Source organism: Lepisosteus platostomus, chromosome 7 (genome assembly GCF_059453375.1).
Source record: "Lepisosteus platostomus isolate fLepPlt1 chromosome 7, fLepPlt1.hap1, whole genome shotgun sequence".
Taxonomy (NCBI): Eukaryota; Metazoa; Chordata; class Actinopteri; order Semionotiformes; family Lepisosteidae; genus Lepisosteus; species Lepisosteus platostomus.
Window position 1 is genome coordinate 15,129,826 of NC_142617.1, and position 16,238 is coordinate 15,146,063.

At 35.7% G+C, this 16,238-nt stretch overlaps 1 protein-coding gene across 18 annotated transcripts in view; it reads left to right on the forward strand.

The window, feature by feature from the left end:
• Positions 1–16,238, forward strand: part of nbeaa (neurobeachin a) — a 361,778-nt gene that overhangs the window by 212,787 nt on the left and 132,753 nt on the right. For all 18 annotated transcript variants that reach the window (XM_088639451.1, XM_088639435.1, XM_088639437.1 and 15 more), the window contains 3 exons: positions 1,812–1,876; positions 5,117–5,225; positions 9,046–9,212. In XM_088639451.1, coding sequence (XP_088495577.1) covers positions 1,812–1,876; positions 5,117–5,225; positions 9,046–9,212 — 341 coding nt within the window. The remainder of the gene's footprint in view (positions 1–1,811; positions 1,877–5,116; positions 5,226–9,045; positions 9,213–16,238) is intronic.

The window sequence follows — 16,238 nt, forward strand, 5'->3', positions numbered from 1 at the left end:
TGGTCCTATGGTTTCCTCCAACAGTACCAGTGAACCTACCAGTCTAACCGGTAGGTTTACTGACTTCGGGGAAAAAACCCTGGGGTGAGTGTGTCTCTGCCTGTCTTTGTGTGCCCTGTGGTGAACTGGCACCCCATCCAGGGTGTCTCCTGCCTTGTCCTGTTGCTGGCTGGGATAGGCTCCAGTTCCTCTGTGACCCTGTATTGGATGAATGCTTGCAGGTGAAAGTCTTTCGACTGTATGCTTTACTAAACTGTTGAGAATATATACAGACATGGTGTAATTGTATTATTTTCCCTGTATCCATTGTAAAAATAGTTTTAATATACAGTGTGTATATATACAGCATTTTAGATGAAAAGAAATATGTAAAATGTCACTAATCAACCGAACTTGAAACATAGAAAAAAGTCCACTCCATTTGACTGAATCCTCACACAGTTCATGAAAATTCAGTACCCAATTAAACATGATTTCTTGGCACAACAAGCTGTTTTTTCTGCTCCTCATATATTGTTTCACAGTCTTTGTGTTGGTTGACATAAAGTAAAACTCATTAGTACATATTCACTTCCAGATTTTCTACTGATCAGCATTTTACGCGGCCACTGAGCATGCTAACAGTCTGGAAACGCTGGATTACAACAAACACATGACAGGTCTAATACACCTAGTTCCATTTGCAACATTGCGTTTTGAACAAATTTAATTCTGCTTCTGGTTTAGCAGTCTTATGAAAAGTTTATGTTCAGCAATTCAAAGTGATAACTCGTATTAAATCACAGAAGGCATATCTCTGGCTGCAGCTGGAAGCAAGCAGGAAGTTAATGCATTTGGCAAAGATTTTTTTCTTGCTTTAAGGATGCATTCCACGTCTAGGGGTTTTATATTCTGTTGCTGTGTAAGAGAATTTGGCTGAATGTTAATACAGGGAACTATACCCATGTTGCTCTTGAGCTGGGGCTTTCTCTTTCATTTTAGCCCCATTCACCTTGGAGGGGAGACTGAGTTCCCACAGTAAAAGCTGTATTCCTAAAGTACCTTTTAATCACTTCCAGATCCACTGTTCAAAAAGAACTTATTCTGTGTCCTTGGGCTTTTAGTTTCTAGATGTTTGCGGCTGACTACTTCAGATGTGACTGTTGGTAATCTGTCACTGTATGGGATATAGGAAATGGCTGTATTTAAGGCAGAGGATATAGTTACATTCTGTAATTGCATTTCTCCAGTGTTTACTGACCTTTCAGAAAAGAAAAAGGGAAGAACAGGACACAGGGTGCCATGTTTGAAATGCTTCAGGAAAAAAAAAAGTATTTTGGACCTTGGCTCTGCCCTTCTTAATGTGAATAATTGACTATTAAATTGTCACTGGTCAAACGTATTTCCTTTGCAACTGAATGTGACGGTTTTAATTTCTGGTTTGTATAAGGAAGCAGGTTTGTTTCACCTAGCCAAATTTTGTTAAGGTTTGTGAGTGGTTCTGTAGATCGGATTACAGTAAAAAAGCTAGCTGTGTTTAAATCTATAAAAAAAGATACTCTCTTAAATCAGTTTTTGTTTTGTCCATTTTGAGTAGGAAGAGAATGATTACAATATAATTGCTACTTTATTGGCTTTTCCTGAAAATTAGCTATCTTTAGCTTACTTTATATTGCTTTTCCACTTATTTTCATTTAAGCATGATCTGCTTTTATTGTAATACATTCTATTAATATGTATATGTGCAGAAATGCAGAATAAAGCCAAGAGAAATGTACAGTATCTTTGACTAAAACGCAGATGAAAAATAATCATACTCTCCTCTCTTTCAGGAATGGCAGAACTCAATTCAGAAGAATGCAGGACTGGCCTTTATTGAACTGATCAACGAAGGAAGGTAATTACTCCAGCTGTGTTCAGATAATCAATAGCATCCTGTTAAGGAAAGTTTTTAGCATTAATGTGTCACTGTTATTTCAAGTCTCACTCAATGAATGTGCCATCATCTTGGTTTCACTTGATCTTTTTCGCTATACTGGAGCTGGAAAAAAAAAGGTTATCAAGGATGCAGACTGATGCAAACAAAGGTGCCAGTGTAACAAAATGGAAAAACAAGTCATATAAGCTACTGATTTATGTGTTTCACAGTGACCAGTTTTGTTGTTCACCTAATATGAGTTACACCCAGTAGATACACCAGAATAGTGCATGACCTGTGCCTATGTAGAAAAATATTTACAAAAATGTTGTGAGAATGAAGGTGTTCATTTTCTGAGTTGGGTGCTTACGCAGGAGTAGAATTAACACATATCGATTACCTTTTTTTAAATTTTAATAAACATTTTTGATTTGGAAGAAGCTCTGTAAATAAATGTTCTAAATGCTTTGGAAAACTAACTTAAAGAACAATAAGGTTCCACAAGGTTTATGTCAGATTTGGTGTCACCGCATTATAGCTCAGTGAGGATGTTTTATACTGGGGATATGGAGGGCTCAGTCTGTATACCCATCTGCTGCTCCATCTGTTATGATGTGCTGTGCCTGTTACATTTGCTACATTATCTCCAGCACAAAGGAACTGAATCAGCAAGGGCACTCGGTGCTGTCCAGGGTACTGCACTGAATATATCACAGGGCTAGAGAAACTCACTGATAATACAGATTGCATATTCATCACTCACACCATAACAGTACATACTGAGCCTGTATATTTCATATACAGTATATGCGGTCTTAATCTTGGTGAAATTGTGCGATATGAGCCTCACGATGACTTTATGTTTGGGCTACTGCCTGTGGTTCATGAGAGGATAAAATTAGTCACAGTTTCCATTTTTGGTGCATTATCATGGCCCTGCCACATACTCTCAAAGAAGTGCAACTCCGTAGTTTATTTCTTTCAAATTGTGATGACCTTCATGCTTTTCTTTTTTTTGTATTTCTAAAGTAAATCCTCTTTGAGTCATTTGAAACTGAACTGAACTCAAAATAATAACTATAGTCAACATTCAGTTGTCCTTCTTAATGTTGGAGAGGAGGGGGAGTGTAAAAATTAAAGAATACCTCAAGACAAAAAATGTGAGCCCCTGATACTGGATTCTTGGGAACACAGATCAAGGGAGACTGCTTCTGATGTTTTCAGTCATAAAGAAATTAAGAAAATAAATGAGGTGTACCGTGTTAAATGCATCTTAACTAGTGTTTACTTACATCTAACAGGATTAGGTTTTGTTTGTACAAATGAAATGTGCATGCAGCAATAAATATAACATTAAAAGATAATAATTTGCAGGTACGAGAACTGTATTTCTGTCCTGTAATACCGGTCTTAAATGTCTTGTCTATCAGTCAAATACTTTATATATGTTATTCTAGCTGCATAAAATATTGCATCTAATTTGTCCCACTTTCAACTGACAAGATGAAGGTGAACAAAACCCTTTTTTTCCAGGAATGTAATTCTGTGGTTGTCAACAATTAACGAGACATAAACAGTTGATGAATGTGCTTCTGGATTAAAGCCCTCTCAGGGATGGCTTGAAATTATAAACTGGATCATTTGCAGGGAGACAACAAAGCTCCACTGTAATTAAAACAAAGCAGGGTTAATGATGTATAAAATAGCATATAATCTCTACACAATAGCAGTTGTGATTTCAGTTATTACAAATTGAAATTTAAATATAATTCAAGGGAAAAGGGGAATCTTTGGAATCAACCAAGTGAGAACTTTTAATTTTTACAAAGGAACGCAGTAGCAGTCAGCTGTGAGATATTAAGTATTCAGCACTGTGGTCAGTGGGGAAAGCTTGAGACTTTCGTCTTTTGCCTTGCAGATGCATTAATTGCTATAACAATGCCCATTTGTTTCTTAATTGTTGGAACGGTGCTGTCATTAGTGCACATAAATTTGAAATAATGCAAACAAAGGATGTTTGTTATGTGTCAATTAAAGACACGAATAGATAAACTGCATGTTTTTCTCTTGGTAACACATCCTATTGTGTACACAGCCTTTTTGCAGAATTTCAAGAATGATTTTAACAACATATTTCCACTTTGTTACAGTATTTTATAATTAAAATGTGTATTGTTTTTGGATAGGCATTTCCAAAACTGAAAACTATATACAGTGTACTTGTTTTTAATATCACTTCATGTGTTGTCTTTAAGGACCTATAAAATTAGATTTTTACTCTTTGAAGTAATGTTTTATGTCATTTACAGTTAAATAAGAATAAAAAATAAGAACCTAGGATGTTATGTAATTTAGATGTTTCAGTACAGAATACATACTATGTGGTTTGTATACAAGTACTATAATAAGCAGAGGTTAATTCCATACTGAAGGAGAAAGTGAAACACACAATGTTTTAGCTTTGGAACCTTCTTCAGGTTTGTATGATGAGCATACAAAAACATCCATCCTTTCACTTGTCCTTGTGTTACAGCCTGTATAAATACCATTTGTTACATCTGCACACACATACTAACAGTATAATACAGTATATATATATACTATGATGGATATGAACATCCAACAAATGTTTGTCTTTTTCTGACTGTTCTAGATTGTTGAGTGTTCTCTCTTGTCAAGTTTCCAGGACACATACAGTATAGGGTAAAAACTTTCAGGATACTAATAGCTGACGATGCTTTTTTAATTAAATATTAACATAGGTTGGAGTTTTGCAGCAGGCTGTGGGTGCCTGTCTATCTTAGAGTTTGCAGCATGTAGCCACTCTAGGAAAAATGCCTGTAGTTGCTAATGCTATTAGACTCAGACCAGGCAAACCTTTTTTATGAGTAATTAGTATACAATATATTTAATATTTGTAGCCTTTCTGAATTAGTATATATGAAAGAGCTTTTTTTAAATTGTTTTTTGCTGGCGCTTAATTTTATAGTAATGTATGGCTAATGTACTGTTTATATACAGATTTGGTTTTTCACCTCAATGGAAGGAGGGAGTGAGGTAAAGTGTTTGGTGTGTTGAAACATAATTTTAGTTCTAACTGTAAGATTCTAATTGTAAGATTCAGCACCAAGAATTGTAGACCACCTGTATGTTGACCAAAATCTAAATGAATTTTCTGTAGTTGCTCTGTCTTTAAATGCTTATTGAATGTTATTTCAGACTCCTGTGTCACGCAATGAAAGACCACATAGTCCGTGTGGCGAATGAGGCTGAGTTCATACTCAACAGGCAGAGGGCTGAAGACGTGCACAAGCATGCTGAGTTTGAGGTAGGCTGGAACCGGTCAACTCTGCTGTAAAAAAAAAACAATTCTGCTTTCAGTCACCAGTCATCCACAATGTAGAACCAGCCTCCTGATGCTGTTAGGGACCATATGGCCTTTACTGTGGGGATCTGACTTGGTAAGAGGGTAAGAGATATAGTAATGGCACAAGATGGCACAATGGACATCACCTTTGATTCAGTCCCTGAAACAAGGCATCAAGCTCAATAAAAGCAAAGAACCAGATTTTTTTATATTTTAGGTAATGGCAGTTTTTTATACAGTTATTCCTGTGAGATTTTGTTTCTTAAGGCAAATGCTAAACTTATTTTCCATCATGTAGGACAACAAGGTTGGCCTTTTTAGATTCATGCTTTAAAAAAAGAAACAAAAATCTAAGAATGAAGTGGAAAATTCAAAGTGCCAGTGCGTGTTACATCCTTTCCATTGCAAATCAGTTTAAGTCTGTTTCAAAAATGATTGTGGAGATTGGAATGCAGTCCTTCAAATCTACTAAGTGTTCTCATCTAAGGAAACAAGTAAATTAATTTCTGTTGAATTGCTTCAGGGAACATTGTATTGAAAATATCAGTGTTCATTAAATACACATCAATCCTGGCATTACTTTAGGGAATTAATTGTTTTCTTATTAGCATATAATAAATATATCGAGCATAAAGATTTTGTAACCGGAAATGTAATGAGGTGGCAGTAATGCAGTAAGTCAAATGCCATTTAAATCTTTCTGTCTCAACAAATGTGGATAAGTTTGAACCCTTGTTTGAATCTATTTCTTCTCAAAAACTGAGTTCCATTGACTATGATGCTATTTTAATCTCTAAAAATCAGATAATTTAGGTCTTGCAAGTAAAGCAATGACTCAAAACCATAAGTATCCATGTGAAAAGCTCACTTTCCTGCTATTCCAAGACTTTGTCCAGAATGAATCATTACTAAATTAAAAAATAGCAGCAAACGCCCTTAAACCTTAGCTCCTTAGTAGCTCCCTAGTTAGATTAGGGAGATATTGTACTGCCTTGAAACAGAAGCTCAAATTATATAGTTTGTTTATACCTTTAATCACATATGTTAGAGAGTACAAACACAAGATACAGTGAATTAAAATAGCTCTTTAATTAAACAATGAAACAGTTTGACACATACAGGGTAACCTTAATGTCTGTTTTGCAAAAGGAGTAGAAAGTTTGGGTCAAAGCCAGTACAGCCATGATATATTACCTCGAAGTCAGCCTGGGTTTTCTGCGCTACTGGCAAGTTTCTTGAATAGCACACAGGAGCTTAAACGCAAGAACTGATGAGGTTCTTATCTTGGGCAAGCAGCCTTCTTTAACTAGCAGCTTGATATACTATTTCTTGGGATCCTTGACCTCCCAGATAAACTAGGAGACGCCGAGATATGGCTTGTCACAAGGAAATATACATAACCCTCACTTCAGTTTGTCAGGGCAGACAGCAGGCACTTTTCATATGGGGATTGCTGCTGCTTTATTACAAAGCCTTTAGATTGAAGATTTGAAAGGCAGATAAGATATATTTACAATTAAGTTGGTGTCAGGGTGAGGCTTCATATCATTTAAGTGATAAATAACATTTGATATTTGTCAGTGCGTCACATGGTAACTTGAGATGACAACGGGAGATTGAGTTATCTGCCATTTGAAGAATATGTGGAGGTATAATATCTGACAGAATTCAAATATAAAGCAGGAAATTCAATTAACTTTCAGCTTCTGTTAGCAAATTAGATTTTGAATATTAGCAAAATTCCCCAAAGGCAGCATGGTAAGACAATCTTATTTTAGTCAGAAAGATAAAGTAAAATGTGCCATGCAAGATTACTTTTAGTCTGGCATTAGCTTGTGCAGTCTTTTTCAGTTACACTTTGAAAAGTAACATTTGAAGATTTTTTGTAACCTTTACCGTTGTAAATAGTTGCCATCTAATTGTTTGGTTTAGAGCAATTTTTAAAATGCCAGTAAAAGTCAAATGTGAAAAAACTGTTAATACACTAATGGTTATATTTTTTTTTAGCTAAGGCCCTTGGAAAAAATGTCTATAGGTGTATATTTGTGGACTGTCTGGTGGTGTGGCTCTTAGTATTGCTGTTTCACACACCTTGGTAGCTGGGTTCAGTTCTGTGAAAAGTCTGCACAGAGGGTTTCCTCTGGCTTAATGCTGGCTAGGATGATTGGTGTCTGTAAATTGTCCTGTGAGCATGTTCCTTGCAGTGGACTAGAGTTCCATCCAAGGTGCAGTCACTGCTAGTGTCCTCTTTATCTAGAATAAGCTTCAGTTTTCCACAAGCCTTACCAGGAATATGCCGCTTCTGATAAAGAATGGAATGACATTTGTTATGGTTTTATTAAAAAGAAATTGATTTACCCAACATATGCATATTGGTAAATGGGGACATTTTGATAATAAATGAGCTTCATTAACATGATTGCATTTTAATGTGGTGGACTCCATACTATAATTTAAGCAGGAACCATTTTCTTGAAATATTCGAGTGCATTAAAGCTCTCTTGAATATTAATATGTCTTTTATTCTCCAATGCTTCTTAATGCAAAAATAAAACATACAAATATACACTATGTATAGCATGCTTATTTTCTTAGTTGTTTACAATGTGTACAATGTCATTGTGAAATGAATTGTGAAACTTTTATATTCAGTACTGAATTGCACTGAGGGGTGTAATAAAAGAGTTCTAAAATTCAATGGATTTGAAGCACCATCATGTCTTTTCACTATTTAATAACAATTTGCACTATTTAATAGAAAACCAGGGCTTAATTGCCAGTCAAAACCTCCAAAAAATAAAGACTGTACACATTTGTATATTGAATAGAAACTCTTGCTGTTTTGTGTTGAAAGAACATTGGCTTTCTTGTAGAGTGGCCATAAAAACTATTTACACATTGGAGTGTCTTGGAGTGCAGAGATTTGCTTACCTGGGCTATGCTTGTGATATTTTATAGACCAATCAAATCCATCATTAAATGTAGACTGTGCATTCAATGATCAGGGAATATCTGAAAGATTAAACAATTTACAAAGACTGATTTCCTCAGGGAGTGCAGTTAGACCAGTTTCCTCAATGTAGTGAGCAATGTGAAGCCAATCAAGCTTTTGAATCTGCACTTATTTATCAATGTTGCCCTTGTTCCCCAAAAAAGAACATACAGTATCCTTTAATCTTGGCATCATACACCAGGTTCTTGATGAGCTAACTCCCTCTGCTGTGCAAGGATTTCTTCAGAAATGCTTCAGATTGCCAAAACCTGCAAACATACTGTACTGTAGCTGAAGTACTTGACAGTGAAATGTTGCCCATCTATTCTAAGCAAACACTAGTACAGAATAACTTTGTATATTGATTTTCATGTGAAGGGATTTACTTTTGCCACTATTCTATGCTTATTGTTGGCATTTGCAAACATTCTGATGTTAAGGGAGGAACTCTTTAGACTCAGTGTCAACCAACAAGACATAGTAGTGAGATTTAAAAAAAATATGCTTATAAATATGTAGATGGTAATAAAAAAGAAGTTTAGGTTCTATCAAATTAAGTACCTTGCGGTAATCCCATTTTTAAACTGTATAAATTAACATTATAACAAAAAAGTAATCATATAGAAACTCCAATATTAAAGTTGTATGACAATTTGTTGCTTGTTTTCAATAAAAAGTTTTGTATTTTGTGGGTTTAGGTTTTGGTGTAACGGGTGCTCGATATGAACCTGATTAGTGGTGTTCGGGTGATGGACCTGGTGTCTCAGTGGGTGTTTCTCTCATTGGCAGTCAAACTGTGCTCAGTATGCTGCTGACAGGAAGGAAGAGGAGAAGATGTGTGATCATCTCATTAGTGCTGCCAAACACAGGGACCATGTGACTGCCAACCAGCTGAAACAGAAGATCCTCAATATTCTGACCAACAAGCACGGAGCCTGGGGGACGCTATCCCAGAGGTAAGGGATGAGGAGTGATATTGGATTCCCTTTTGGAAATTTAACCTTCCCTCCTGCGTTGTGGTTCTGGACATGAGGGCGGTTGTCATTAGATGTAATTTTCCTGGTATCCAGTCAGGTCATGCTCCAGGTCAGCAAACTCAATTACTGTACAAAATGGCTCAAGCCCCAGGAGACTGCTGATTGGCTGCTTTGATGGTCATTATTGGGGTGTCTTAGAGCTATTGGGTTATTTCTCTATACTGGTATCCAGACTCACTACCATACTCTCACACATGGGAACGTCAAGGTAATGTTATAGCATCTGAAAGACATAATTTATTGAACACTGCTTTTGTTTTAAACTAACATTTCTCTTACAAATGCTGTGTATTTCTAAACGAGTACAGTGCCTTTTTAAGGTTAAAAACGACATTTCTGAATTAAAACTGCCATTTCCCAATTTTCCATTTAAAAGAGATTTAGGTTTATTTTTCTCAAAGGCTTTGAAAATCCACCTGTATTATCCTCACAATGGGGAAAAAAGACTGGTGATCTAAAAAGTTCAAAATATATTACCTGATTATCTCCAAAATAAATAATTTTAAAATGCAGAAATTTTACATTGTATATCTTTGATCATATTGCACATTTGCAGAATTTAGATATTTCTCTTTAGCTTTAGAATCAATAAGGAGGCCTTAACTTCTTCTTCTTCATGGCATAATTTTTTTTTCAAAAAGTGAATGTTTTGTTCTTTGTAACATATTCATTGAGCAGTTAGAATTGCCAATTAAACAGTGAGAAACTCCTGAAGCCAGTTACATGCGATATTTGAAATTGTTCTGTTAGAGAAAACACATTCTTTCAAGGATTTTACAAACACATTTTGTAATCTCTACAGATACTGAATGATATAGAGAACCTACTGTATTGCTTTTTAAAAATGCCAATAAAAATACCATTGGTTTATTTTTGTTTTACTTAAGATTTAACCCCTAAATAAAAAAAATGTAAAACAAATATTACATATACTCTAAGTGTTCAGTAGGTATTATCTGTCATTCTTTATTGGTGTTAAAGTGAGACAATCTCCTAAACAGCTTTAGATAGATAATACTTTATTAATCCCGTAGGGAAATTGATGAATGTTTAAGGTTGTCTCAGTAAATGTCCAAATGTTGTTTCTTGAGCATGTTTAAACTAAGTGGCTGATATGTTTTAAAATATGAGAATAGAGCATAACACTGTGTATTTTGTGAAGTCTTTTTTCTTTTTGTGTATAATGAATTTCTAGATTAATTTAGGAATTTTTTTAATGATTTCTCCCACTGTACTGTACATGGGTTATTTGCATATATCAGTATTTTGAAACTTAGAATTACTGAGAGATCAAAAGGCGTTTGCAGTATTTTTTTATGTGTAAGGCCTGAAAAGAATGTAAAGTGAAACTGTTTTGCACTTTGTTATATGTATGTTCCATGCATTCAAATATACCATTGCACCATGATGCACACAGTCTTGTATTAAAAAGGGAAAGTGAGTTGCATCAGTCATTTTGAAAAACATGCTGATAGTACTATATATGCAGCCTGTTCATCATCTGCCTGAAGCACTCCTTTAAAGTTGACTGTTAGCCATCCATTGTTATCTGGTTTTTATCAGTGTTAAAGCTGGGCCACACAGAAGACCAGGTTCATGGTGTCAAAGTCTTGTTTTTTTTAAAAAAGGCCTTTAAACACAGAGGTAGTAAAATAATACTTCTAGGAACATATAATAGTTTAGAGAATCAAACAACAATAATGTGTGCGTGTGTTGGATCATGGTTTCTGTAGTTACTATTTTTATTTTTCTGTCAGATTACAAAAGATCTGGAAAATCTGATTAACATAATGAGTAAATGTAGCATCTAGTTTGTAGGCTTCTATGGCTGCTCTTTACATTTTAACTTTAGTGAAAGGTAAGCAAAGTTGCTTCAATGTAGAATATGTCCGATCACCCAAGTCTGTTTTAAATATACTGTTTTTGTAAGAGTAATGTCAGAAGGTTTAAGAAAATCTTTGTTTCAAAGATTGAGAAAATACTCATGGCAATTTAGAAAATTGTTGGTAAAAAAGAGCAGCCAGGGAATTGAAATCAACTTCTCTTTTAAATGTGATCCAATATCTACTTTGTTTTTCTCAGAAAATAAATCGGGGTCATCGCACATAGGAGGAAGTTCATATGTGAATCTCCATGCAAATTTAAATCACAGCAGACTTGCTGATAGACAGGGAAGTCCATTCGAAATGCAGATCATTCATAAATCTTCTCCATAAGCAGATTTCAGACAAAACATCTGCCAGGATCGACTGTGTGCCTAAGCATTAGGGATCCTTTAGTGCTTTATGAAAATTGTGGTTACCATTTTGTAAATGATTTTTCTAGCCAGCCGTGGTCACCTTGCTGGACTGTGAATCCCCAAAGCCCCAGTGTGCCACATTTTGAAGACATCAGTCACCAAGAGGCTGAGAGGAAAAAAGAGATCTATTTATATTTATGGCATCTTAAGTAACAGAGCACAACCTTTCCATGGGTATACAGAAAAAGCTTGTTTTTCTGTCATCTCTACTGGCTTAATCCGATGACCTTGACATTGCTGCTGTCCTGTAATGTTCCCTCTGGGTCCTTAAATAATGTAGATGAGCTGCCGAGTCCCCAGATTGTTTGAGTTGCAGAAATGCTGGGTGCCGGACCATCAATGAACAATTCTTGTCCCAAATCCCAGAGAGCTGCTGAATTCTAAGGCCACTATTATGTCATGGAATAATTAGATATAATTGGGAATGAAGAGGGTTTGTTCCATGAAGTGCAGCATGTTGGATTAACAAGGGTGAATGCTTACAATATTTTCTTTTTGATGCTTGTATCTTTCCTTAGACGCAGTACTTTTCAACATGTTGGGATAGCAAAGTCAAAACTGATATTTGTGCTTTAAAATTCAAGTCATTGTTATGTGCACCTACAGTATAAGATTATTTTGAATTACAAGTACAATGTAATATGGTTTATTTTGGGTAATCCATGGATAGTTTTGGGCATATTAGAACATGAACATACCTTGTGTTCAATTCAATGATTTCCAGTGACCATAAATATTGGAACACATTTCCTATAAGTACATATCAACATGTAAAAGTTAGTATTTGGTTGCATATCCCTGCACTGCATGAAGTCTGCGATGCATTGAGCTCATCACTCTCTTTGTATAATTATTTGATATACTATGCCAAGCATCCAAACTCATGCTGAAGCCACTTTGAGATGTCTGTTATTGATGTGGTCTGATTTTTGTTTCTTCAACATGTGAAGTGCTTTCTAAATTGGATTTAAATCTGTAGATTGATATAGCCGGTCTTCCCCTTTCTTTCTTTTAACTCCGGGGTTGCATTGACTGGATGTTTTGGGTCATTGTCCTGCTGCATAACAAAGTGCTACCCAATAAGTATGGAAGTTATTCATCTACATAAGCAAGCCAAATATTTCTGTAAACATCAAATTCATTTTGTGGCAATCATCATTTGTTACATCATCACAGACAGGTGAGTCAGTACCAGAGGCAGCAGTGCATGTTCAGGCTATGTCAGTACCTTCACCATGCTTCATCATTTGCTCAGAAGTGCAGACATAAGCCAGGAGAGAGTTTTGGAACTTTTTATGGACAAATTAGATCAAGACAGACCTTTACCAAAATAATGTAAAAGTTAAAGTGTGGAGAAAGGAAGGAGTTGCAAATGCCCTTAAAAATACCATCTCATCTGTGAACATGATGGCGATCATGTCATGCATAGCCACCTCTGGAACTTGGTCACTCATTAATCATTGGGGGTTCAAGTCTGTGAGCTCAAGGGGACTAGATTATATTCAATTTCCCATTCATAAGTGTAATGTATGTTAATAGATTCCAGTGGAGACAGAATGCAGTTTGTACTGCCAAAATTGAGTTTTATTCAGAAGGTAATGGTTCAATTTTTATTAGAATTTTTCTTTTCTCCTTGATGTGTAGGTCTGAAACCTGTAAATGAAGCAGGTTGGACTTATCTGCATTGTGGTTGTCCTATAAGAACAAGTGGTGAACTTTACTAGTTTCACAGTCTACACCATATGGCTTCCATGTGCAGAAATTTTTTTTCCATGTATTTAAGAAAATAGATTTAGAAAACAAGGTAGTTTAAATTTTTACAACAGTTTGCCCTGGCTTTGAGGCTAGCTACAAGTATTCTTGCTCTGACACTTGGTAATTAAAGGTCCCGTGGTACTGTTTGTAAGCATGGTGTCAATGATAAATTCAGCTTTCAGTTGGTCAGTCTAATCATTCTTAAAATCTTAGTTCAGCTGGGGAAGTGATTCTCACTTTACCTGATCTCCTGTGTAATAGGTGCCACATTACAGTGGCAGATGAAGTAGATCCTCTCTTATATGAAAGTATAGTGAGATGAAAATCTCTATGTACAACATATGCAAACAATTACCAATAGCAGTATTATTCAGAATTTCTCTATTAAATGTAATAAAAAGTGACACATTATACTGTAATTGACATTAACAGAGACACAAATAGAATTCCTCCATTGATATTGTCTGGTGCAGCATCAGCTTTTATCTTATCACGTGTAGAAAACAAAGCAAAATCAGATTTTTTCCTTTAAGATTATTTTAAGAGTTTTTCAAAAGGTTTGAAATGCAGTGCATTCACTTCCATTGCTGTATTAATAATTGGTTTTTATTGCCTGCTGAGCAGGTACACAAGAGTAAAAAATGTATTTCTTTTTAAAAGAACAAAAGTATAAATGTTGTTTGACCAAATACAATATATTGGATTGAATTCCTGCCACCAAATTTACTTATTCAAATATTTATAGAAAACATCTGAACAGCATTAAATTTGCATCGAAACAAAAGGTTATTGAGCCACGATGCATTGTAAATTATACAGCAAAATTTCCAACTTCAAATTTTAATGGTAACCTGCTGGAAAAGAAAAATGATGCAATATGTTCATGAGCTCAAGGCAGTGTTGCAGTCGAGCAGCTTAGTCTTATTCAATGCTACATTAACTTTTCCATTTATGCTGCTCTTGTAAAATATAAAGCCCTGCAGCATTTTGAAGTAGCTGTCTATTATATTTGCGTGCGTGTTGCTATCTTTGCTGTGTTCAGGCTCTTGCCTTATTTTAAAGGATGCTCTGGCCACCTTTGCGACTGGGTGTTATTTTGTGTGGACAATTACCACAATTGGTCTGTCGGTTTTAGCATGGGGGCTGAAACATTCAGTGTCTCTGTTTTTCATCTCTTTGTCCACGTCTGTCGAAGGGTTAAGAACCAAGAACTTGGAAAAATATTTTGACTGTTAAAATCAAGATAATAACCATGTAATTGAAGACCTCCTGCAACCTGATTGAACAGTTTAGAGCTCTAGTTTAATACACCTAATAACATGTCCCCTGCTGCTTTCACATAATTTATTATTTTGAAACAAAGAAAATAGTAACATTTTTTAAAAAGACTATGAAAGAAGTATGATTTTTCACAACTATAAGAGTTCCAGTGCTCACTGGTTGCTTAAACAATTAACAGATATCCAAATCCCCCTGAAAGGATGTCTGTTTGATCATACTTTATGCTTCCGTGATGATGAATGTCCCAGTATTGAGTTGGCATTAGAAAATCAATATTTTTAAAATTGAAACAGTATAGGTTCGTATTGATCTGTACAGCTAAATCAAAACGAAAGGCTTTGAAAACGCTCTCCTGGACACCTCACTACCCAGTAATGGCATACTATCAATTTTAGCTTTCCACTGATAAATCAAGTTGAAAATTGGATGTCAGATTTTTTTATACTAAAGGGGTGATTTTTGTGCCCTTCCTCCCCCTCCCTAGGTGACCTCTTTCAATGGGTTCTAAAGTTCAGCACTGCCACAAGGAAGGAGATGTCAGATGTGGCATTTGAATTAATTTAAGAATAATTTATAAAGCTGCAAAACACAGAAGCATTTTAAATTGTGTACGGTTTGGAGCCTCTGCAATCATTCTCAAGTTAATGCCCTCCTTCGTCCTGTTAATGAAAGAGCAGTGTTGATCTTTACTCCCAACACAGCACAGAACTGTTTTCCTCACCAAAAAGAAAATGAATGTAACTTAGATGATATTTCCTCAGAGGCAGAACAAATTTATACAATTTATGCATTTTTTTTTCCTCTTCTGCTGAACTAATTTTGGTGCGTTTTATGTATTTTTGCTGTGATTAAAGCTTGTAATATAGGGGTAAGCATAATCTTTCTTTTTAGATGTATTACACACAATTGTATTTATGCTGTGTGTTTGTGTAGCTATGCAATGTAGTGCATTTTTTCCTGCATCAGGTCACAATTGTGCATTCTTATCCATAACATTGTCAAAGGAGTAATGAATTGAGATATCGCTTTATGTGACTCAACACATGCAGTGAAGCACAAGTATGTTTGAAGTACACACACCCTAAAAGTGCATTTCCTGGTACAAGAGCAGCCCCTCCAGCTACAGAAGCTATGATTTCATTCTAGGGAGTGCATTCTGTTTCCTACTGTCTGCCTTCTGCAGCCACAATACCTTCACGGAATCACATTGCATTAGTCCTCAAAGGCTAAGGAGCCACTGAGCTGCTTCACTGCTGAAGCAGCTGACCTTCAAGAAAAGCCAAGAGCTGCAGGAGAGGTGGAAGTATCCTCAGCCGGTGATGCAATGTTCTGAGGTAGCGAACATCGAAGCACAAGCAAAAACTCTCAAGTATACTTTTACTTTTGCAGCCAATTGTTTAGTTGGCTTGAATTGGTATTATTTACATTTAATAAATTAATATTTTAAGGTTTCTAACTCTAGGGAGTTAAAAGCTCTGAAACCAGGGCTAGCCCATGGCACGAGGGAACCTTTCCTTTCAGACCTTAATTATTTTGAATAAGCCGCCTTTCGTTTCGATTTCTATAGAGTTTCATTTCCAGAATTTCTGTCATGCCTTCTTTCCTTGACT